The sequence below is a fragment of the Bacillus rossius genome, chromosome 1, assembly GCF_032445375.1.
Source record: "Bacillus rossius redtenbacheri isolate Brsri chromosome 1, Brsri_v3, whole genome shotgun sequence".
In the NCBI taxonomy this organism is placed as follows: Eukaryota; Metazoa; Arthropoda; class Insecta; order Phasmatodea; family Bacillidae; genus Bacillus; species Bacillus rossius.
In genome coordinates this window covers 26,620,635-26,644,253 of record NC_086330.1, presented here as the reverse complement: position 1 = coordinate 26,644,253, position 23,619 = coordinate 26,620,635, and the positions used below count along the sequence as shown (strand labels likewise).

Sequence of the window (23,619 nt, the reverse complement as noted above, 5' to 3'; positions counted from 1 at the left end):
ATATAATTTTAGGGCACGAGGGGCGTATCAGCATGTGTTAATTTAAATTATATTGCGTGGTTTTTTCATCTATTGTTATATAAAATAATAATTTTAAAATGTGTTAAATTAGCTATAATGGGAAACGATCTCCATGTATTTTAATATGAATCATTTTAAATCTAGAACTAAATTATTTTTAATTATTTACATATGATTATGAATTCGTTTTTTGAAATTGAATTAAATTTGGGAATTATCTAATTCCCTTATTTTTCAGTTATTATTGCACGTTAACATTTTTTTATTTTCTATACTTTACCATGACTTGGCAGTTTTATTTTTTTTTTCACACTGAGCAGATGGGCCAGACAAAATTTGTATCTGATTAAAATCGACCTCATTATTTCGGCAAGCAATGGTTTCACCTTACAATTCTTTAAATATTTTGGGTTTTGGGTATCTTACTTTATTCCCACTCCGGTTTCACAGTTGACATATGTATAATATTTTCTTTATGTTTGACTTAAGGACGTGATTTAAATTAAAAGGCCTTGTTTTCAGATCACGTGGCACTCTAAACTGTTAATACAAAACACTTTCCACCAAAATAATAAATATTTATAAGCAAACACTCTTTTTGTGTATTTAAAACATATTTGCCCTTGTATTGTTAGGGGCATATTACTTGGTAATGAATTTGATTTCTCTAGAAATATTGATTTAGTGAATTTTTATGTTTTGGACTTACCATGTAAAAATTTAAAGAATGGTATTTCGACAGAGATTTTTGTCATATTAGTTGAAACACAAAATTATGTTGATTTGAATTCTCTTTCATGTACTAACAAATTCAACAGCTCGGCCAAAGAATTTATTTTCAGTGTTGTATTTGCATGGTATCGATACAGAAAGTTGTTTGTTTTAACTTGGTCAGCGTCACTGGGGCGAGCAATAAAAAATGTTATTGCGAAGCAAAGCGGTGGCACTAGGGAGTGGTTGCAGGTAGTGCCAGCCGCATGTGGATCACACACGGGTCAAATCCGCGCGCAAGAGTCGTGGTCAGGGCGTGGAGGTTTTTTTTTCCTACCCTCCCTGGTGGCCAATTGGATAAACTGCACGCCCAGCAATCCTCATTGGGGGAAGAGATTAAATATACTCTAATCTCCCGCATTAATATTCTAACGAAGAATAAAACTTATACGTCAGGCAATATGCTAAAATAAATGGGCTAATAACAATATATAATTTAAAAGCATGGCTGTATCTAAACAATCAAGTAACATTGGGTGATGAAAATAAAGGAAAATTAAAACACTACGTGATTCAACACTAAACCATTGACTGTAAAGAAAAATATCATTTACAGTTTTTTTTTTGTAAAACACTTTGAAATAAATATTTTTATTTAAAAGAAATCTACAGCTGAGATTGACTTCAAAATTTGTTTGGGTTATTCTAAAACCCTATTTTAAAATTTATTTAAAATTCTATTTGTAGTTGATCAAAATTTGTTTATTAATACTGTATATTTCTAGAATAATTAACTTTTGCAATGCATTTAAATAGGTTTTACTATAACGCAACAAATACGTTATGTGTAATATGGATTTAAGCAAAATATATAAGTAAATCACAAACAAATTATTTAATAATATTTGTTTTTGTACAAATATCTTGAATTTTTTTCGGGGATTTAAACTATCTTTGAATCAAATACCAATATTTAAAGATAAAAGATTTTTAAATACTATTTACTCATTTTAAATGCTATATAAAAAAATATATGAAACCTTACTAAAGAAAATTATTTGTCAATTAAATCTCGGCCTTACCTGGCGTATAAGGTTTTTAATTTTAACTATAATTGTTATGCAATTCCTACTAATATTTTACTATATAAGCACCGCACATTATGTTATGTTTCAAATTCTCGCTATATAAAAAATACCAAGGAATAAATTAAAATATATACTTTTTGATTAACTAACTTAATTGTGGTCACACAATATAAATCTGTTTATTATCCTTCACAAATTATTATGACTTCACTTCTACAGCTATAAGTCTTAAAATTTACTTTAAAAATTTAAAAAATAAAACCCAAAATTTCAGAATGGCGAATGAGACAAAATCTAAGGTCGTAAAAGAATTTAAGTTCACAACTATGGAATTGCTATTATGCGTTCTTTACTTGAACTTGTAATGCTTTAAGAGCAGTTCAAACGTGTATATTTTTTATTCTCTATATTTGGTATTTAGCCAGGTAAGATTGTCAACATTTATGAATTTTTTCAATACATAAACATAATTGTAGGGGGGAAAAATTGCTGAAAATAGGTTATGACATGAATATGAACCTATATATTCATAGAAATTTACATAAATTTAAATCTTTTATCGTAATTGACCATCTATGACTTATTAAGTGCATGTATTGGTTGAAATTTCCGTATGAGTTAAAATGTTGAGATTTTTATTTGTTTCGTAAATCACTATCGTAATGTAAGGTTATTAAGTGAATGTATTTATTTAAAATTTCTTGTTAAGTTTAATATATTAAGATATTTTATTTTCATTTATTAAGTAAGTCCTTTTCAATAATAGAAGACAAATTGTATTAGGAACCATTTGATTTTAAGTGTTCTGTCAGATATAATCTACAAAACACTTTTCAAAACGGTGACAGATCTTTATCTGGAAGTACGCAAGAAACACACAGTTCTCTCGCATACCTGCATACTTCTGTTCTAAATCAAACTGCCCGCGTGACGTCACTTCAGGTGAAAGGTTCGTGTTAAGTAAATACTCAAGGCGAATTCGGACACAGCCTTAAGAGTGAGTAAAAAAAAGCAGTTTCGAGTTTAAGACAAATTTATTGCGTTATTTTTTTAAATATGACATATTAAAACAAATTATGGAAGCTTGACTTTGTCAACGATTGGCTGCAACAAAGATTTTTCTTCTTCAATCCTTATGAGTTCAGAATTTAATTTAATTTCAAAGAATTTTGAAAAAATTTAATTTTTCAGCCAGTGTTAATGTTAAAGAAAATCTAATGATTTTCTCTCTCATCTCTCGTCTCTCGTCGTACAACTTGAAATGGTAAAACATTGGAAAACATATGTCACCGCAAACATTCTTTCGATAATTTGTTTCAGTAGGTATTTTTATTTTACTATGTGAAAGTTTAACTCGTGAAAACATGATATATAAAATAAAAATAATGTTCGTGCCTTCTACAAACGTAAATTCTGCATCTTTAAAGGTTTTCGGAACGATTCACTTCAAATACGGAAGGTAATGCAAGCCGAAAGCCAGAATATGAAGTTGGTCGTGTTCATGAGCCGTGCGTAGTTTATAAGCAGGTATTTGAAAATGTTGTTGATGAAGTTTAAAACTTGAGTTTATAGGGTACTTGCATTTATTGCATTGTTAATAATCTTGGTCTAACACATATCTTTCCTAAATTTCACTTAAATGTATATAAGGAAGAAAGCCCTTTGAACTACCCTACAAACATGTCACGTGCCATCAGCTGGACAAAAAAAAACTCGCAGTATCCATGTAGTAATGTTTGCATGGCCAACCTCTTGTTAAAACCTTCACCCACTACAAACAGTAGTAACTCCATGACCTCCAACCTGGGTTCATCTGGATTTAAGAGATAAAAAATTGTTGAAACCAAGATGACATATTTGGATTGTGAACTCACCCCCTTCCAGAAGGAACCCTAAGCACTCACCGTTGATGATGTAAAGCAGCATGCTGGCTGGGACGCCATGACCTACCCCCCCCCCCCCCTAGTACATCGGGCTTTAAGAGCTCGTAAATGGTTGAAACCAAGATGACGTCTTTTGGTTTCAGAACTCGCTCCCTTTCCGAAGGATCCCTAAGCACTCAACATTGAGGATGTACAGTAGCATGCTGGCTGAGACTCCATGACCTCCCGAAGGATACATCTGGCTTTAAGAGCTGGTAAATTGTTGAAACCAAGATGACGTCTTTTGGTTTCAGAACTCGCTCCCTTTCCGAAGGATCCCTAAGCACTCAACATTGAGGATGTACAGTAGCATGCTGGCTGAGACTCCATGACCTCCCGAAGGATACATCTGGCTTTAAGAGCTGGTAAATTGTTGAAACCAAGATGACGTCTTTTGGTTTCAGAACTCGCTCCCTTTCCGAAGGATCCCTAAGCACTCAACATTGAGTACGTACAGTAGCATGCTGGCTGAGACTCCATGACCTCCCGAAGGATACATCTGGCTTTAAGAGCTCGTAAATTGTTGAAACCAAGATGACGTCTTTTGATTTCAGATCTCGCTCCCTTTCCGAAGGATCCCTAAGCACTCAACATTGAGTACGTACAGTAGCATGCTGGCTGAGACTCCATACTCCCAGGGTACATCTGGCTTTAAGAGCTGGTAAATGGTTGAAACCAATTATTTTGGTTTCAGAACTCGCTCCCTTTCCGAAGGACTCCTAAGCACTCGCCATTGAAGAGGTACAGCAACAGACTGGCTGAGACTCCATTAACTCCCCAAGGATGCATCTGGCTTTAAGAGCTCGTAAATGGTCTAAACAAAAATGGCACCTTTTAGTTTCAGAACTCTCCCCCTTCCATAGGGTCTCTAGCAATCACCGTTGATGACGTACAACAGCATGCTGGCTGAGACTCCATACTCCCAGGGTACATCTGGCTTTAAGATCTCAAATGGTTGAAACCAAGATGGCGCCTTTTGGTTTCAGAACTCGCCCCCTCTAGCACTCACCATTGAGGACGTGCAGCAGCACGCTGGCCGAGTCGAGGTTGGAGGGCGAGCACGTGTAGTTGCCCGAGTCCTCGCGGCGCGCGTCGTACACGACCAAGGTGCCGACGGTGGTGTCGGGCGCCACGCGGTCCATGCGGATGTCCTTGGCCGCCTTGTCGTAGTTGAGCACCCGCTCGTTGTCGTGGTACCAGAAGATGTAGGCCGGCTCCTCCAGCGACTGCGTGATCACGCACTTGAGGCTCACCGTGCTGCCCGTCTTCACGTAGATGTCCGACTCGCCCACGATCTCGATCTTCGGCACTGGAATCCACACAACGTGGACAAAACGATCAGAGAACTGCCAAATTTCGCCTTGTTTTCCTGGTACAAAGTTGAACTACAAAACACCTTGCACACAAATAGGTCCTTGTAGATCGGCTGCTGCCACACGTTTACCTCTTGTCTGAAGTGACTGTGATTGGATCATTTGAATTTTATAAAGATTTTATTAGTACCCTGTCCTTCAAGTTGTGTAAAAAAACTACTTATGGTTGATAAATACACCGTCCAAGTGTACTGTGATACGAATTTCCGATACCTCCCTAAGGTCTTTGAAAATGATGAATATATTTCATTGTTTTTATAATATCATTTGGGCTTTACTTCTACTTGGCAACGAGTTCATTAGGGTGAATGAACATATCAGCTCGTCGACATCGAAGTCATAATAATTATATAATGAGGAATGATGACATGATAATGAAGCGTTGACGAGAGGGAGTTGAAGGAGTTCCCCCCGAGAAAAGCCATCGACTCACAGTAACATCTGCCACATTTCCCACGACCAAAAAATTTAGGCTATCTCGTCGGGCATAAAACTTGTATCGAATTTTTGGGAGTCGAGGTATCGGATGACTCTGCCACCATGAACCCAACAGAAACATTAAATATGAGTAGTAGGTAAATAGGAAGTCTGGTTGCAATATTCAGTCTGTGATGCTGTGGTGCAGGCAGGGTTGGGTGAGTAAATTACCTGTAAGTATTTTACATGTAAAATATGTAATGTAAAAAACAATTTTCTTCATGGTGTAATTAACTAACATTAAAATTAATGGTTTGAGACAAAAAAGAACATTACTTCAATTATTATTTCTGTTAAGGTTTTACATACTAAACAACACATTTAGTGCAAATATAATTCAGTCATTCATATACAAACACAACTTAGTCATACATGTACCGTACTCTTCAGACATATAATTCACTATCTACACATACTACATGATTGTTTAAATTTTGTTAATTAGTTTAAAATGTGTTTATGAAAAGGTGTTTTTTTTCACCTTTAACTATTACTTGTTTGATCAGTGTTATGCTATGCTAAATATCATTTCTTAATATGATAATACGGAATTTTTCACTACACCTCACTCTATGCAGGAAATAACAGTTGTTTTCTGAATAACTTCTGATGGTAAACTATTTTAACTTTTGTAAACACAACACAATAATGATAAGTAATAAGTTGCTTGAATTAAAATTTTTTTTAATGGTAATAACAATATGTTTAAAATTCCAACATTCACTAATTATAAATTAACGAAGCGACCACTTCACTACATTGACTAAGGGAAGTCAATAGTCATCACACGCTTGATATTTCATTTTAAGAGAATAATATACCTGCACTAGTTTTTTTAAATTCTCAAATGAAAGGTGATTCCTGTTGGCATAATGGACAAACTACCAGTTGTTAAAAACTCTCTTCAATTGCGCAGATGATGCTGGAATGTTTAGTAATTTTTTAGCTAAATCTGCTAGTTGCTTATGGTGCCTCTATGCAAAAAACCAAAATGTTTTTGGATATTTATTGCCTTTGTTGATAAGGTCACCAAATATTCCAGCCTTTTCCCGATACTGTTGAAATCTTGAGAGTTCTTCTGCATCCAAAGTTTTCAATATGAAGCCTTCCTCTTGGTTGTGGTGTTCTTCATTAAGATTCTAACCTTAATATTGTGGGTGAAGTAAATTTGCTGACATGCTGTATATATTTAGAGATTGTTTTCTCCGCTTCTCAAGATGACGATGTTTGTCATTATGACCATCAGGTAACTGTAGTGACATCCACATTTCTATTGCATCAGCAACACTGTTGTCTGACTTTTGACAAGCATTAATGAGCTGGCTTACAAGATCTAAGAGCGTAATTGTATCATTTACTTGCGAAAGAAAATATTCATCAAATAAAAGACATTTAACTTTTCATCGCTAGCTGCCACTTTACGCATTGCTGTAATGTTGCTTTTCAGAGAAGCACAGGCATCTCGTTGAGAGCACCAGCGAGTGTCCACTGCAAGACAAACTCTAGAACCACTAAAAGATAAAAGTTGGCGCTGCTGATCTGGATGTTTGAAAGTTTTCAGAATTAATTTACCTTTGAAGACACGTCTTTTGGTAGAAGGTCCTTAGCCAACAGATTTGCAGTGTGAGAGTTACAGGCAGAATGCCATAATTGATCATTTTAACCATGTTGCTGGCATTATCAGAAACAGTACAATATATATATATATATATATATATATATATATATGTGTGTGTGTGTGTGTGTGTTATAGTGTGTCTTAGCTTTTTCAGATGCGTCTTCTACAATTTCACATAGTTTGTTTCCTGTCTCTGACTCACCTGAAAGATCAAAAGCCTCCAAAAATAAACTTTTTGGTTTTCAAGTACTTGCATTGACATTGTGTAGCATTGTAACAACATTTTTAGTATTATTGGATTATTTTTCCGCCCATCAATGAGTAAAACAGAGTCAGGCTCAACATGTGTATGTTTAGATTCTTCCTTGTATACGCCATCAAGTAGTCTGTTAGAAATTACTTTTCGCCCAGGGGATTGGTAGGCAGGGCGCAATTTCTGCAGCATGTCCTTAAAATGCATACTATCCACAACACGAAATGGAATGTTGAAACCAAAAACCAATTTAGCAACAGCTAAGTCAATTTCTTTTTTTTCAGAAGCATTCATAGTATCAATATAAATTGTTATTTTATCTCCATATGTAGAGCTGAGGGAGCGTTTTGTGATTTGGCTAGCAGAACCAGTAGACTCCTTATCCAAGTCAGTATGTGATGTTGAACTGCCACAACAGCTGGTTTGTAGGTCCTCCTGCTGCAAAGGATTGTCCACTATCTCTTCATCTTTGACTGACATCTCGAGTGTAGAGTGGGGCCGGGAACATTCTTTTCATTTTCATTTCTTTTCATTTGTAAAATGCCTATCAAGAGTTAATAAGACCGGATTTAATATTGTACATAGTACAGATTTTATGAATTAGTTTTAATTCTACCCCCCCCCTCCTCTTTTGTTTTATAACCTTGCAGCAATGGTTTTCCTATCAAACATTTTTTCAGACAAAAGTTTTAGATAAAGAAATTATAAAATTTACAAAAAATTTAAATGGATCTGACTATGTCCCTACTAAGGGTGTTATGAATTTTTTTGTCCTACAACCCTTGTTTTTTTCCACCCCTTGCAGTTATGTTCAGTTTTATCAAAAATATATTTAGACAAAGGTTTTTGGTATTACTCCTACGAGCTGTAGTATTTTCAAACGGAAGCAATATTAGCCATATTAAGGGAGTTATAACAATTTTTCTGTTTTTCAGAAAAACCTTTCCCATTTAAACCCCTTACGTCGGACTTTGCCCATAAAAAAAAACTTGACCAAAATTTTCCATTATCAGTTTGTAAATGATTTCAGCAAATTTATGGCAGTTTATCGTGTCAATAAAAATGTGATATTATACACACACACACACAAACTTTTGAGTTGACGATGGCTTGGAGTCTATGGACCAGGAATCGAAAAACTAAATAAAATTTCCCGAAAGTCGCACCATGGTAACGGCTATAATAAATAGTCTTTCTTCGAAATCTACCTAAATAAATATCAGCACCTATTATTTATAGTTAATGATTTATTGTAATTTTTCTGTGTTTTAAGACAAGATATTTTGAAATTATTAGGTACAAAACATTGAGAAGCTGTTCCAAGCATGTAGTTTAGGTATCTGTGTATCTTCCAAATTATTTGGCCAGAAAGTAGCTTACAAAGGAGAGAAATATTCCAAACAAATATATATAAGAGTGTTGGCTCTTGTGGATTTTTTCTAGAACAGATTATTCTATGAGCTTTGAGACGCTCCTTTACAGTGTTTTTTTACTATCACCTCACAGAAGCAGCATTTAGCACAATTTTTATTTTCAACTTTTATATGAACAAAAATAAGTTCTCCATATATGTTATGAAGTAGTCTGCCACCACGATTCATTATTAGAAGTTCTAATAAATCTCAGATTCTCACCACAGGACTTGTCTTGCTAACATAACAACTTATGCTACATCACTGAATCTGTTTCTTGTTAGCCAAATTTGGTCTAGAAGAGGAAGTGTGTTTCACTGTCACTGTAATATGATATGGTTGGGAGCTCTGGTGATATGTGAGTGTGTCATCCATACTCGCATCTTGCCTTTCCATGAAGTGATAAGATAACAATGTTCCTAGAATACACACGATACATTACTTGCCTTCCACAATCATATCAATTATTGCATGCTGACGTTGTGACTTTGGCCACCACTTGTGTGGAAAGACTTATATTCTACATTAACAGGCTCCAGGCCACATTTAATAATATTACTATAAATATAAAATGGCAACAAAGGTTTTTTACGTATTTTACTTTTTTTAACATTAATTATGTGTTTTTACGTGTATTTTACATTTCGTGTAGAAAACCATTTTTTACACATCAAGTCCTAACCCTGGGTGCAGGTCAATGACCGACAGCCTCCGTGGATTTTTAGGGAAATTTCCCGAAATTTAAAAAACAAAATGACTCAAAAAATCCAAAAAAGGACTAAATGTTTTTTTTTCTGTTTTGAGGGAAAGATTTCCGTTTTGAGGAAAATTTACACAGGAAGGGTCATATTGCAATTGTTATGAGTGTCGAAGTGTAAAGATCCAGGCTTAGCGGCTTGAATATAATTTTTGCGGAGTCTTAAGCTGCTTAATATAGATTTTTGTGGATAAAAATGGGAAACCTTTCCTTCAAAATGGGAAATTTCCTCTCGAAATAATAACGTTTCTAGTCATTTTGAGATATTTCAAGTAGTTTTTGAAAAATTTTGAGAGAATTTTTCAAAAAAAAAAAAAAAAGAAAAAAAAAGATGGCTATCGGCAATGGACTGCACCCCAGTACCACAGCCTCAATCCTACACCAGACTTACCATTTACCTACTACTGAGATGTTAACACTCAAAAACTAAATGCAAGGATAATGGAAAAGGGCTCGGCCAAATGCAAGCTCAAGAAACCACCTGAAATTTGTGTGTAATAGTAGTTTTGAGTTTAGCCTAAATCGTCAAGATAATAATGGCCGGACCGGGTGTTTATAATTCGCTTCCGAAAATTTCCCGTTGGAACACCTCGGAAATTTACTCGTACACCTTGCCCACAATTTGAATCGATAATCCATTCAATCGGAAGCCAGCGCTATTGATATTAGCTCTTTGGTGCGATGGCTACAGACTGGTAACAGTTCGTGTGTTCAATTACCTCTGTGATAGACTCCCCAGTCCTCTGCATATTTCTGTTAGTGTCAGCTGTTCATTGGATGCTGACTCTTGAAACATGTCGACTGGCTAGCCCGTGATTGGGCGTATCTTTAGTTGAGGGTCTCTCACTGGCACGCATTTCCCACTGATAAAACGTGAACCAATGACATGTGCTACATAGAGATACAAGTTGAAATACACGAATATTTCTGGGTCTCTACATCACGAATTTTGTGCTCTGCGCACGAATCCATAATTGGTTATCGGCTTATGATTTTCCAAAGGAAACATCAAAAACTACAATTTCGTGTGAGTTCCAAATGATTTTTCAACAGTAGTTAGAATTAATAAATGCAAAGTTATGTTTTGAAGGAGAAGATTCTTGAATTGACTAACATGAAATATCAAACAAAAATGGGTTTAAAAATAGAAAGGTTAATTAAAAAAATAATAACTCCTTAAATGGGAACAATATCAAATCCGTTCAAATTTTTTGTAAATCTGATAATTATTTTCTAAAACTTTTGTCTGAAACTTTTTTCGATAACACTAGCTGTTGTTGCAGGGTGTTGAAAAAAATAATGGTATAATATAAATAATTCGTAATTTTAGTACTATGACACTATTAAATCTGTAAAACCAAATAAATTTTTATACGACCAACCATTAATGCAAAGGGTGTAATAAACAAGGGTGGAGGACATAAATTTCTTAATAGGTACACCATACATTTGTTCCTATTCTATGTAATTCTTATAATTTTCATCTAAAACTTTTATCTGAATGAATGTTTAACTAGATGAACATTTCTGCATGAAGTTCAGAGATATGAGGGGTGGAATAAAAAAAAATCATTACTCCCTTAGTAAGTACACTATAAAATCCGTTTTCTAATTGTTTGTAAATTATATAATTCGTGTCTAAAACATATCTCTGAAACAATTTTTGATAGTATGACCCATTTTTGAAGGGGGTTGAAGAATAAATGTTTTATATAATGTTGTATTTTGTATAGTTTATTTAGGTTTAGTTAATAAAAGCAGTGATCCTCCAGTTTTGTATTTTTATAGAACGTATTGCTGAGTGGTAAAACGATGTCAAAGATGTAATTTTACTGTCATGCTCTATAGCTTGTAATGTATTTCCCCGATTTTTCCCGACTTTCCGAGTGAAATCTGATTTTCCCTCCCGAATTTTTCCCGAAGCTAGATTTCCTTTCCCGCACTCCCATAGTTAAAAACATTAAAATTATTTTCGCTACATGGAATCTGAGAAAAGGTGTAATTGAACATTTTTAATATTGGCGAACATATAGAATGTTATGTTAATTGAGTTCTTATAATGTTCCAGGAGTTTATAGATGTTTTCAAAAAATTTACAGAAGAAATAGGTACTTCGAAATCTACCTACGTCTGAAGGCTTTGCCAAAAAGGATTTTTTTTTTTAGTTTTAAAAAAACTACTTCAAATTTTATTTTTAGTGTTACCGTATAAAGGTATTTGATAAAAAATCAACAAACATTAAAATTCCTGTTTGGATATAATTATATATTTGATAAATCGTAGTATTACTGTCAGAAAGTTTAGTCATAAGCATAATATTTCCTTTATCTTTTTCATTGGTGTAATACTTATTTTTTTGTGTATTCATGTGCAATTTTTGTTAAGCGCTCTCCTCCAAATGGTTTACAAGTTTGGCAGGTACTGCAATTGCAAGTTATCAAACATGTGCTGATCCAGTTTTTCAAGCTTACATGATGACAGTTTTTTTTTGTAGGAGGTGGCGAAATTTTTCGTGAAAGGAAATATTTTCTGTGTGAGTTTTATATGTATATTTGGTATCCAGGGTTGAACGCGGGCGTTTGAATGATGCTCGCCAGCTGACGTACGTCGTGTGCGGACTCCCCTCTGCAGTGTGAGCCTTGCGGTCACACCTGGCGTGCCCGCTGGCCCATCATCTGCCGTGACCCGCTGTGAAATATTGACACGGAAGCTGTCGCGCACGCGCGGGAACGTGACAGACCTTGTTGATGGCCTCTCTTTTATTTCCCGGGTTTTTACAGCGGTTACTTTATTTTCCTTTTTTTTGCGATATTGCACATGCCCACGCAAAGTTCTTTGAAATAGTCAACAGAAGCCGCCAGGTCGCTCTCCTTTCTCGATATTACGTGTTCCGATACACACATACACACTCTCTCACACACACACATACACACTTTATCACACACACACATACATATATTTATTCCATTTTCGGTTCGTTTCTTAAAATTTTTTTGTTGTTGAGGAATGTAATTTGCATGCTGGTTTATTACACAAGACAAGTTTGCAAATTTTTCTTCGAACGGTATAATGTAAGTATTTATGAAGGAAAATAAGTACACGGTAAAAGTGGGAAAAAAAACCTTATTTAGCTACAAAACAAATTTCTGTTTTGTGCATATAATTGCACGTGTATATATATGCATACATATTATATACATATACATATTCATAGCACAAAAATAAAGGGCTTGTAACAAAAATTTGTGTTATTATTTTTAGCATAAATGTAATCAAAATATAATATTTGTTGCTACGAAATTTAAAAATTCAATAAACAAATTACTTAAATATTAAAATAATTTGTGAACTTGAATCGATTTTGATAAGTGGTAAATATAAAACATATTACATTTATATTTTTAAAAAATTCGAGATGACATAAATCTAAATACCTCTTGTTATTATTTAACAAAAGTTAAAGTTCGATAACATTGAAAAGTGATTTTATCTATGTGGGCTGAATATGGAAAATAAAATTTAAATATGTGGATTTATTTTTGTATAAAATATTTAATTTGTGTACATGAGAAAGTTTTAGAGACCCTAATACAATATTGTAAAATAAAATTGTATTTTATATGGAACTTTTGATCGAAAAGGAAATCTCCAATGATAACGAAGGCTGGCAGGAAGAAGGATGCTCAATTCAGTATTTTTAAAGGTAAAAATGAAGTCTACAAATGAATAATCAAAGAAATGAAATAATGACACATGCTAAAATAACATACGTGTCATTCTGACGGAAATTCCAGATTAACAAAATTGATGGTCAAGCCACGGAAAACAAAACAGAATACAAAACACTTAAACAATTGATGGATTAAGTAGCAGGGACAACAAAATGCTTTATAGCATAAAGCTTGAAGTTAATATTTTTCAACATATATAAGGCTATGTTTGAGATATCTAAATAGGATAAAACTAAGTGTCTATCCGCGTCTTACTTCTCCTAAACTACACCATGGATCTTGATGCGGGTTTCACCATAATTTAATAATTTGTCATGGAAGGTTTATGTGCATAAAACGTTCATATAAAGATAGCATATACATTTAGATTTTTTAAATCAAGTCGTAAAAACATACCTCTAGGGCGCCTACATAGGTTACGCTGACATATAAATAACTGATACATGAAATTAATGTACTACAAATTTGTAGGTCGTAAAATTATAAATCTATGAGCGTTGAGTGCTTTTCACACAGGCAGTTATCTGTAGTCCTTTCGCGTGTCACTTCTAAACAAAATCTGTTTGTCGTCTCATGAGGGAAAAATATGTCGATTTGTTTTTACAAAGAAACTCTTTTGTTATGAGCAGTACGTATTTAATTTTTGAAAACCATGGACACTAACAAGAGCATAATACATATGAGTACTTACTAAATAAATCTAAGTGACGTCACATTAGTAGATCGCATCCGTGCGAAATTGGGGTGGATAGCTAGTAGAATATATAAATAATATGACTGTTACGTAGCGATTCAAACCCCTCTGAGCATCTACACAACAAATTAATTTTTATATTATTACGAAGAAGATGATAGGCTACTCATGAAGTGATCAGCCCAAAGGCTTAAAGGCTAGATTGTAGTTCAGGCATGACTATGAATTAAAGACTATGGAGTGACTGGAGTGCACAAGTCAAAGCGAAACTGCAATGACTCCCCCAGAAACCCGAAGTTCTAACCAATTTTTCTTCATATTTGGATCCGTTGTTGCTTCCATTACCAAATGACAAATCCTTTTGACTAGTGACATACTCTTGGCCATTACATAATTCACATCCATGTCATACGCTGTACTCGAACCCGGAACTCCTCACCTGGAAAGTTGGCGTGCATCCGACTGTACTTCAGAGGTCGGCTGCCAATAGTTCGAAATTACACATCGCGTAACAAAGAAGTGACGGGGTTCGTAACGTAATGAGAAAAGCAATGCAAAGGGTTTCCACAGGAAATGTAGCAAACCAACAGCACCGTACTTCACGCTCGGCAGAAGCAAACACAAGATGTTCCGAACATTTCCGGGCATCAATTTTAATGGGTGGCAAGAAATGCAAAACACAAACATTTTTTTCCCCTTGAAGAACATACGTCCGGATGAGCCACCCTGCAAAGTTACAGGCGCGAATTTTATTTTTAAGCAGGCACCATTCCAGTACGTTTTGATCTAGCCATGCAGCGGTAGTAAATCAGCACACGGTCATCTCAGCCAGTGGAGTAGTGCCTGGATGCGCGCGAAATTAAAAAAAAAAACTTGCATGCTACTGTTCGAGCCTGTAACTTTGCAGTGTTGCTTTAAGGGAAATCGTTCCTTAAGAAAGAAAAAAAAAATGTTTGGTTTGGAATTTTCCCTGCCGTCTATTAAATTTATGCAAAGCAAATTGCGAACACCTTAGTGTGTGTGTATATATATAAATATATATAGGTAGGTCCTGCTACTGGACTCGGAGCGATGATTGAGGATGGGGTGCGGGTTTCCTACATCTTGGACTGTGACGTCACGCCAGATGGTGGACCACCCTCTCCCCCTCCGCCCTCATCTAGCACCATCAATACTCACCGCGACACCAGTAGCAGGACCTACCGATATATATATATATATATATATATATATATATATATATATATATATATATATATATATATATACTACTGACGCGGCATAACCCGGAGCGCCGAGGCGGGAGTTGGCGTGTTGTTCGCAGCTGCCGTCGAGATCCCCTTGGTGCCACCACAAGGGGGGACGAAGGGGCCCGAGACAAACGCGAGGAAACTTGCCCCCTGGCGGGTAACCCCCTCCCACCAGTATACCTACCCCCTTCAGAAGCGGGACCTCGCAGTTCGTCACCGTCCCGCGTCGCAAGTTCCGAGCCGCACGTCGAGTGATCACGAGTTCGAGTTCTCCTGCTCGAGTTGCAGATCGTGCAATCATTCAAACTCCGCCGGCTGCCCCGTCAGGACTCGCCGCTTGGTCACAAAAAAAAAATAGGTTGTCTGTAAAGTCTGTTTACGGACGATAGTTTAACGTGACAACGTCATAACAAAAGAATGATGAAATGATTCCATACTTTTATGAATAAAATTGAATAATTTTTATTGAATTATCACTATTTTGTATGGATACAAAGTAGAAGTGAAATTAAATCTACAATTTAATTGATAAATTTACTTTTATTTGCACTCATTAATTCAAATATGTTTATTACTTTAACGAAGAGATTATTTTAACTACAACTTTTATACATGTTTGCTATTTAACTTCACCAATCTGTGTTATTCTGTTAAGGACAGGACGATGATAGGAAAAGTAGGAAACGAATGGGAGTGTTTCAAGTTTAATGTGCCTCGAAAAAGTCAAATCGATGGTTGTTCCAATCGAGTGGAAGACTACAATGAGCGTAACGGGACACAGCGTAACGGGAAAATGTGCGTAACGGGACACTTTTTCGTGCGTGTAGCCGGCGTTCATCGATTTATTAGACGTCACGTCAAAAAACTTCCAAATAAAGGGTTGCAGTTGACTTCAAAGTGACATCCGCCATTTTATTTTTCGTCGATGCCGTTCGAACTGAATTCAAAAGTTTTTTTTTTAAATTTAATTTTCAATTTTAAAAATAGTCTCAAATGACTGTAGTTGGAGAGGAACTGGGAATTTCGCCCTGGCAAAAAATCTTGTCCGAATATGGTATCGCTTGTGATAAGATAAATTCTTCATGGGATCCAATCATCCACAAAATAAATGTTATTTACACGCTACGGTAATTTAGTATTCTTAATTTACTGCTTGAAAAAACTTTCAAAATAGCGAAAGGAAAACGTCGGCGACATTAACGCAGGACCTTAAAAAAGAGTATTTTTCATGTGGGGGAGATTTAACATTTATTAGCACATATTGATATTATTATGTACGCATTTTCATTAAATGTATTTTATCAATGAATCAAACAAAAAAACTTATACAAGTTGTTTTTCAAATGATTCATTTTTATTTTGCTTGAAATTTTAAAAATATATGCTCAATATATGATATTACTTAAATTTAATAACTGTTAGCTAAATAAATGAAGCTGTGCGTTGGAAATAGTTTAGCAAATATTTTTTTAATTAAAAATACTAATTGAGTACTTAAGGGCTCTGCCTACCCGGACACACATACGGTGTACAGATCTTCAGGATAAACAACGCGATTTGAAAACTAATCAAAATATCCTAGTGGGGTCTGTTTGCGAGAAGCATTTGAGAGATTTTCTGTGGACTTATAAGTAGGTTTTTTTTTGCGGATTAAGGTATTAAACTGTGTTTTTAGAAGAAAAATTGCTAAAATGGATAAATGGCTAATGGTTGAAATGGCTATAAGGCTTTTTTTCAGAGTAATTTATGGACAAAAAAACGGTACATACAGAATATTGAAAGTGCTCAAGGGACTTGCATTACTCCTTTATCTTCATTTCTCTGCCACTTAATTTTACGGTCACCGCTCAAATCTTCAGTTGTGCTATGCACGAGAAGTCTGCGCGCCAGTTCAGAGCATTGCGCTTAGAGGCGATAACGCGCTACAAGCACCAGCGAGCTTCGCACTTATCGTGCCGCTTAACTGACACATATAACGAGGTGGGCCCCTTAACCAACTGTCTTTTAAATGTGTCTTATTAAAGGTAGAAGCTGATAACATACGTTTTGGTATTACTGGATTTTCTTTCGCGACGTGTTAAGAAGGGAAAGCTTCTGTGCAAAAAAATACCCTTCGCTGGCTTATAGCGGTAAAAATTTCTGCATGAAATGATGAGGGTACGGAACGTAATTGCTTCAAGAAAAACCAAAGAAAAATTGGCGGGAAAAAATTTGCCCCGATTCCAGAAAGCGCTTTAATGCTGGTGGGAATAGCATCATTAGTGAGAAAGACATTTCCTGTGACAAGGTAGCGGAAAATGTGACAGGGTAGTTTCTTCTTACGTTCTTTCAAAAAAAAAAAAAAAAAAAAGAAAGAAACCTGCCCATGAAACTGATGACAGACATCAGAATTTCTGCCGTGGCGTAAATTATATTTAATCGTGAATATTCTACGGTGTACTTAAATATAAGAATATATCACTTTTACAAATAAGCTAAAGTTTATTAGGTAAATGGTAAGAAAAAAGTTATGATTCACAATCGTAAAATTTATTTCATTCCTAATGAAATGCATTTGCTTTTGATATCTTGTAATTTCTTATTAAACCTATCCCGATGAGTTATGGCTTAAAAAAAATTACTACTTTTACTATATTTTTTTTAAATTGCTTTTAGCCCATTTTGAACTGAACTAATTTGGTTCATCTTCTAGTGTGAACTACAATTTTATTTCATCTCAGACTAAAATACTGAAATCGGTAACTTCGCAAACGATTAAACATGAGTAAACTTCAATGAATAATATATTACGTAGAGACAGTAAGCAATTATATACAGTTAGTATTTATGTAGTGAACATGTTATAATATCATTTATAAAGCTATAAGTAGTGTTATAAATCCCTTAAGAGGAAATTTTGCTGAAATTAACTAATTCTTTAAAAATTAAAGAAAACATATTAAATATGTAATCGATCTCAGGAATATATTCTGCTAAAGTTTCGTGTAAAGGAGTTTAAAAAATATGGAGAAAATTAATATTAGAGATTTCACACTACCCCAATCCTCCAAACAATTATTATCAACATTTTATTTAAAAAAATTAAAACTTAAGTATAATTAATTATTAAATAAAGATTAATATCAGATAGCTTCAAAAGATATAACTGTTCTGTTGTATTAAAAATATTAAAATTTTACTACAAACAGAAAGAAAAAGAAAAACTTTTTTCCGGTTTTCTTGTATAGCTGATCACGTTTAAGCACATTTGTGACGTGAGAGCCGACAAAATTCATATACGCGACCTATTGTTAATACTACTATCAAAACTCTGCTCAATTGATGGTGAAACTACATGTGTTTATTGACATATGAGGTTTATTTTTCACCTCAAAAACCTTTTTAAGAAGATGAAGCATCCTGTTATCAAATAATAGTTTATATATTTAGTTCTAGATCACACACGCAACGAAAATTAAATGATTTACAATATCTTTGACTGATAAACGTGGCATGCTTATATCCAGTAAACAAGAGTAACACTAGGTACATTATTCATTAAGAACTGTGTATTAATTTTCTTCTGCGAGAGATATTTGTTTAATCTTAGGTATTCGTGGCAGTGTTTTCTTTGTTTCTTTCCCCTCTTTTGTGTTCACAGCCTGAAGCGCTTTTTTATGCAAAGAGAAAGAAAGGCATTGCTGGAGAGAGCCGGATAATGAGCACCGAAACACGAAAAGAGAAGCTCGAAGAAACAAAAATATTACTTCTTTCATGTATTTTCATTTCCAGACAGCTTGCTAGAAGAACGTTAATAAACATTCTTGGAGAGCCACCAAACGCTTTATAAAACCTTGCGTAGTGACTTATTATTATTCCCTTGACGTGGATAGAAAAAAACACATTAAACCGGACATCAAAATTAGTATACCAAAAATTAGAAAAATGGTTTTCGTTTGGAGTTTTTCTTCAAAATTTCTATTGATCACTATAAGAATTAATATTGGTCATTACTCTTAATAATTACCGCATCATTATACACAAACCTCAATGCCATATCTAGAATAAAAGGTATATTCTGTTTCAAAATGTGGATATAATAGAACGCCAAATAAAAATAACACTACAACATAGCGGACATTATCACCATTGAAATTTTTTCATTCTAAGAAACAGACGAAAATAATTTGACTTCTTTGGAAAACGAAAATAAAATAAAGATTTTAGTAGTAAATAACAAGAAAATAATTAGAAAAGACCCATGATTATTTGTCAAGATTCATCGTGGCGCTATAAGGCATTATTTTGTATTTATCAATAATAAAGAGAAGGTAGATGTAGGGTAGACCGGGGGAAATCGGGTCAATTTTTTGAAATTCCTGAATAAGAATAAAACCAATATTAATTTACCATAAAATAATGTACAGTAATATCAGTCATTAATTTATGTACATATTTACATACAAACATTAGCCAATCTTCCTTACGAATTGACATTAAACTTGATAAAAGGAAAATGAAATGTTTTGACCCGATTTGGACAGAAGTGGGGTAAATCGGATCACAAGTGGGGCAAATCGGATCAACAGATTTTCTTTACTGTTTTGACAGACACATTCCGCATAAAAACTGTTTACACTGAAAAGCATTGACACAGCGCTCATGGTACCACATTTTACAAGACTGGCACTGAATTCAGTCTCCAGCAGTGCAGCTTCTGATGTCTTTGTATGCAATTTTGCACATGTTGCAGAGAACATCTTCCTCATCATCCTGGCCTTCTTCCAAAATTTCCAACTCGGATGTGTTTTTAGTTTTTGTTCGCTTCTTCGTCTTCAGAGGTTCAATTTAGCTTTGCTTTGAACTTAATTTAACACCTGCTTCTTGCTTTTCAATTTCCTGAATTCCAACAATGTGCGATTCTCTTTTGACAGTAGCCTTAGAGAAGCAACAGTTTTTCGTTCACCTATTCTTTTTGGTGTTAATTTTTCCGGTGTTGGTAACAGGCATCTCACTTCTTCTGTGGTGCTCCTTCCACTTACATCTTTGGCAGTGAACTCGTAATTCTATATTTACATGGATAATATTTTCATTATTTTAACATGTCCTAAACTTCAATATTATTATAAGTACTTACAAATTTTAACTAAAGTTGAAGTCATGTGCCTTAAATTCATTTTTTTCCACTTATTTAGAATAGGTCTTAACTTAAAAATTGAGAAAGAAGAATAAAGTGCTTCACAATATATAGCAAATATATAAAGCGACCCGATTTCCCCACTGTATGCAGTGACTCGTTTTACCCCAACGGCAGCGACCCGAGTTACCCCATTTCGCACTTTTAAGAAAATAAAAATATTATAAATTCTGTCAAACATATAGAGCTTCAGTAATGCAGAAGAATGTTAATTGGGTACATATTTTCGTACTCCATTACTTAAACTACAATACTATTTCGAAATGCGAACGTAAAGGCTTATTTGAAACAGAATAAAACTTACATTGTTAAGAATTTTCCACTTCAGGACTACACAGGTTCGGGTTCATGTCGCACAGACTACCAGAATGTTGTTACAGACGATGTTCGCCTTGTAGTGGACGGTTGTATAGACAGATAACAGCACTCTTTGGTAGGTTCCGTAGACTCCAGTTCATTCTTTCGCCACAAGACAGCAGATCTTGTTACGATGACCCGGTTTACCCCGTGACCCGATTTCCCCCGGTCTACCCTAGATGACTAATAGGTATCCTTGACATTACTATGAGCGTCCTCTGTAACCAATCATTTAAAAAACTCACTTTTCACAACCTAACTAAAATCATTCATGAAAATTAAAAAAATAAATAAATAAAACTTATCCTTAACATGTAACAAGTAAGTCACCAAAGAAAATTAACTAAACAGTTTTTTTACATGGCTACCATGAGCGTTTCAAATGAAACTTTACACTTAAATTATACACGTGTACGATAAAATAAAACATCGAACTACTCATTTAAACGATAAAACTAAACAATAACGTACTCAATGGAGGTTTGCACTATAATTTTACGATAGTAACAATACAGTTCGCAAGCTTTCAGGGCCATTGTCTGAAGTAGCTTGGCTTCTGGGTTGTAGCCGTGTCCTTGGCAAATAATTCACAAAAGTTTCGAACGACATTGCAGTCGCCATCATCAGGGAGCAGTTACCTACTGAGGTTCTTACCAGTTATCCTGACTTTATATACTCTTGCCTGAGATGAAAGGTGAATCCTGATTGGATGCTACTATGGACCATTCAGAGCCTTCCTTTCGTCTGGTTGGCTGGGCTGTTTTGTGAATCAGCGGTGCTTTGTCTGATGTTGGCTGTTGAGCTGTGTTTTGAGTTTATCTAAAGAAGAAGAAGCCAAGCTACTACTTACGATAGTAACAAACATAGGACGGAAATCCTGCAAAGAGTGTTACAATTGTATCTGGCTCCACTTTATTTGTCTATAACCGGTCCCCTCCTCCACCACCACCTCTACCTTCTCCACCTTATGGCTACACTCCTTAACGTTGCAATTTAAGTTACGTTATTATGTCATATGCTTGAAATAATTTAAAAATTTAAAACAATTATAACTGAAATTTTATTAATAAAGAATGAATTTATTGGTGTGTGAACATCTTATCTCTCGGTATAATTTCGTGAAGGGAACGGAAGTCGAAAGAACGGAAATGTGTAACAACGGCGCTGAAGTTGTCAAGATGGCGGAACCACGTGCATCAACATAAACGCACGCATATGTGGTCACTTTCGTAAACATCAGGGGACATAACAAACATATTGTTGTGCCAATTGAAACATTTTGATATTGCAACTTCTCCGGAATATATTTATTAAAATAAAATAGTGTCAGTAAAGGGTAATATGAAGTTTTAAAATACGCAAGGAAAGTGGCATTACAATGCTGATAGTACAAATTTTCCTTGCAAAATCCCAATAGACTCGGTAGCACAGCGCTAGAGCACGTGCTTGTAAAGCCCAAGGGCGAACTTTTCACGTGGTTGAAACCACATCACTGGAAAAACTTGTTTTACTTGGTTTAACATCATTCATTGTTATATAATAATATTATATGAAAATAGTGCATGGAGTCCCTCCGCGCGAAAGAAGTGAAACTTCACTGTTTACTTCGCTGCATAGCAAGAATACCACGCGCGTGTGCTTAGGATCTACCGACTCACTCTCTTTCTCTCTCCTACTTTATACCTTTGTGTATCTTTCTTTCTCTCTCCCTCTTGCGTTGGAATATTGGACGCTACTCGTTGCTAACGCTCGCGCTGGCCTGTAACAGGTACCTATACTACGCGCGTGCGTTCGAGTGCCACGCGTTCACTCTAGGCTCTGTCTCTTTCTGTTACCCCTCCCCAGGAGCGTTGAACGTTTAACGCAACAGTGCTTTCTCCATGGTAGCGTTAAATGTTTAACGCAACCTTGTTGGAAGTCGCATTAGAAGTTTCACTTCAATAATATATGTTTACACATCACTGGTGAGTACTGAAAGACGTGCTCACATTTTTAGTTTATTTTACGACGGTGAAACAGATCTACAGACGTTGCAGAAAATGTTGAAGAAAAGGATAAGCATATTTTTATGTGATGCAGATCTAAGAAGTGGTAGTCTGTGAGAGAGATAGTTAGAGAGACAGAGGCAGATGGACAGAAGTAGAAAGACAGAGCCAGATGGACAGGGACAGAGACAGTCAGAGATACAGAGCGCGACAGAGAGAGAGACAGAGAGAGAGAAAAAGCGAGAAACAGACAGGGAGAGAGACAGATAGGGTCAGACAGACAGAAAGAGACAGAGAGAGCACACAGAGAGATACAGAGAGAGATAGAGAGACAGAGAGACGGATAGAGAGAAAGACAGCGAGACATAAAGAGAGAAACAGAGAGAGAGATCGTGAGAGATAGACTGAGACTAAAGGCCGGTCCACACGCAACGTTTTGTATACAGTTTTGACTGCGCAGGCAAAACTGTGCAAACGAAAGGTTGCAATTCAGCTGTGTCCACACAAAACAGTTTGCAGCCAAGTTTTATCCCATCAGTTGCGAGAATTCCTTAGTTTGACCAATTATTTCCGGTATAACAACCTCAAAGAATTAATTTTGTTTTTGTGATTTTATCTCTGTTAGCCGCGATGTCAACCTCCAGGTAAATCGTTGCTGAAAACGTTGCGTATGGACCGGCCTTAAGAGAGATAGAGAGATATAGAGAGGCAGAGAGAGACAGACAGAGAGAGACAGACAGAGCAAACAGAGAGAGAGAACATATAAAATCTTAAGAAAAGCCCCGAATGAGCCA

The 23,619-nt window shown here is 35.3% G+C and overlaps 1 protein-coding gene across 1 annotated transcript in view; it reads right to left on the bottom strand.

Annotated features, from left to right (window-relative positions):
* LOC134527544 (lachesin-like) overlaps window positions 1-23,619 on the bottom strand; it is a 384,121-nt gene that overhangs the window by 5,701 nt on the left and 354,801 nt on the right. Inside the window, exon 4 of the mRNA XM_063360312.1 lies at window positions 4,752-5,051. Within this exon, the coding sequence (XP_063216382.1) occupies window positions 4,752-5,051 (300 nt within the window). The remainder of the gene's footprint in view (window positions 1-4,751; window positions 5,052-23,619) is intronic.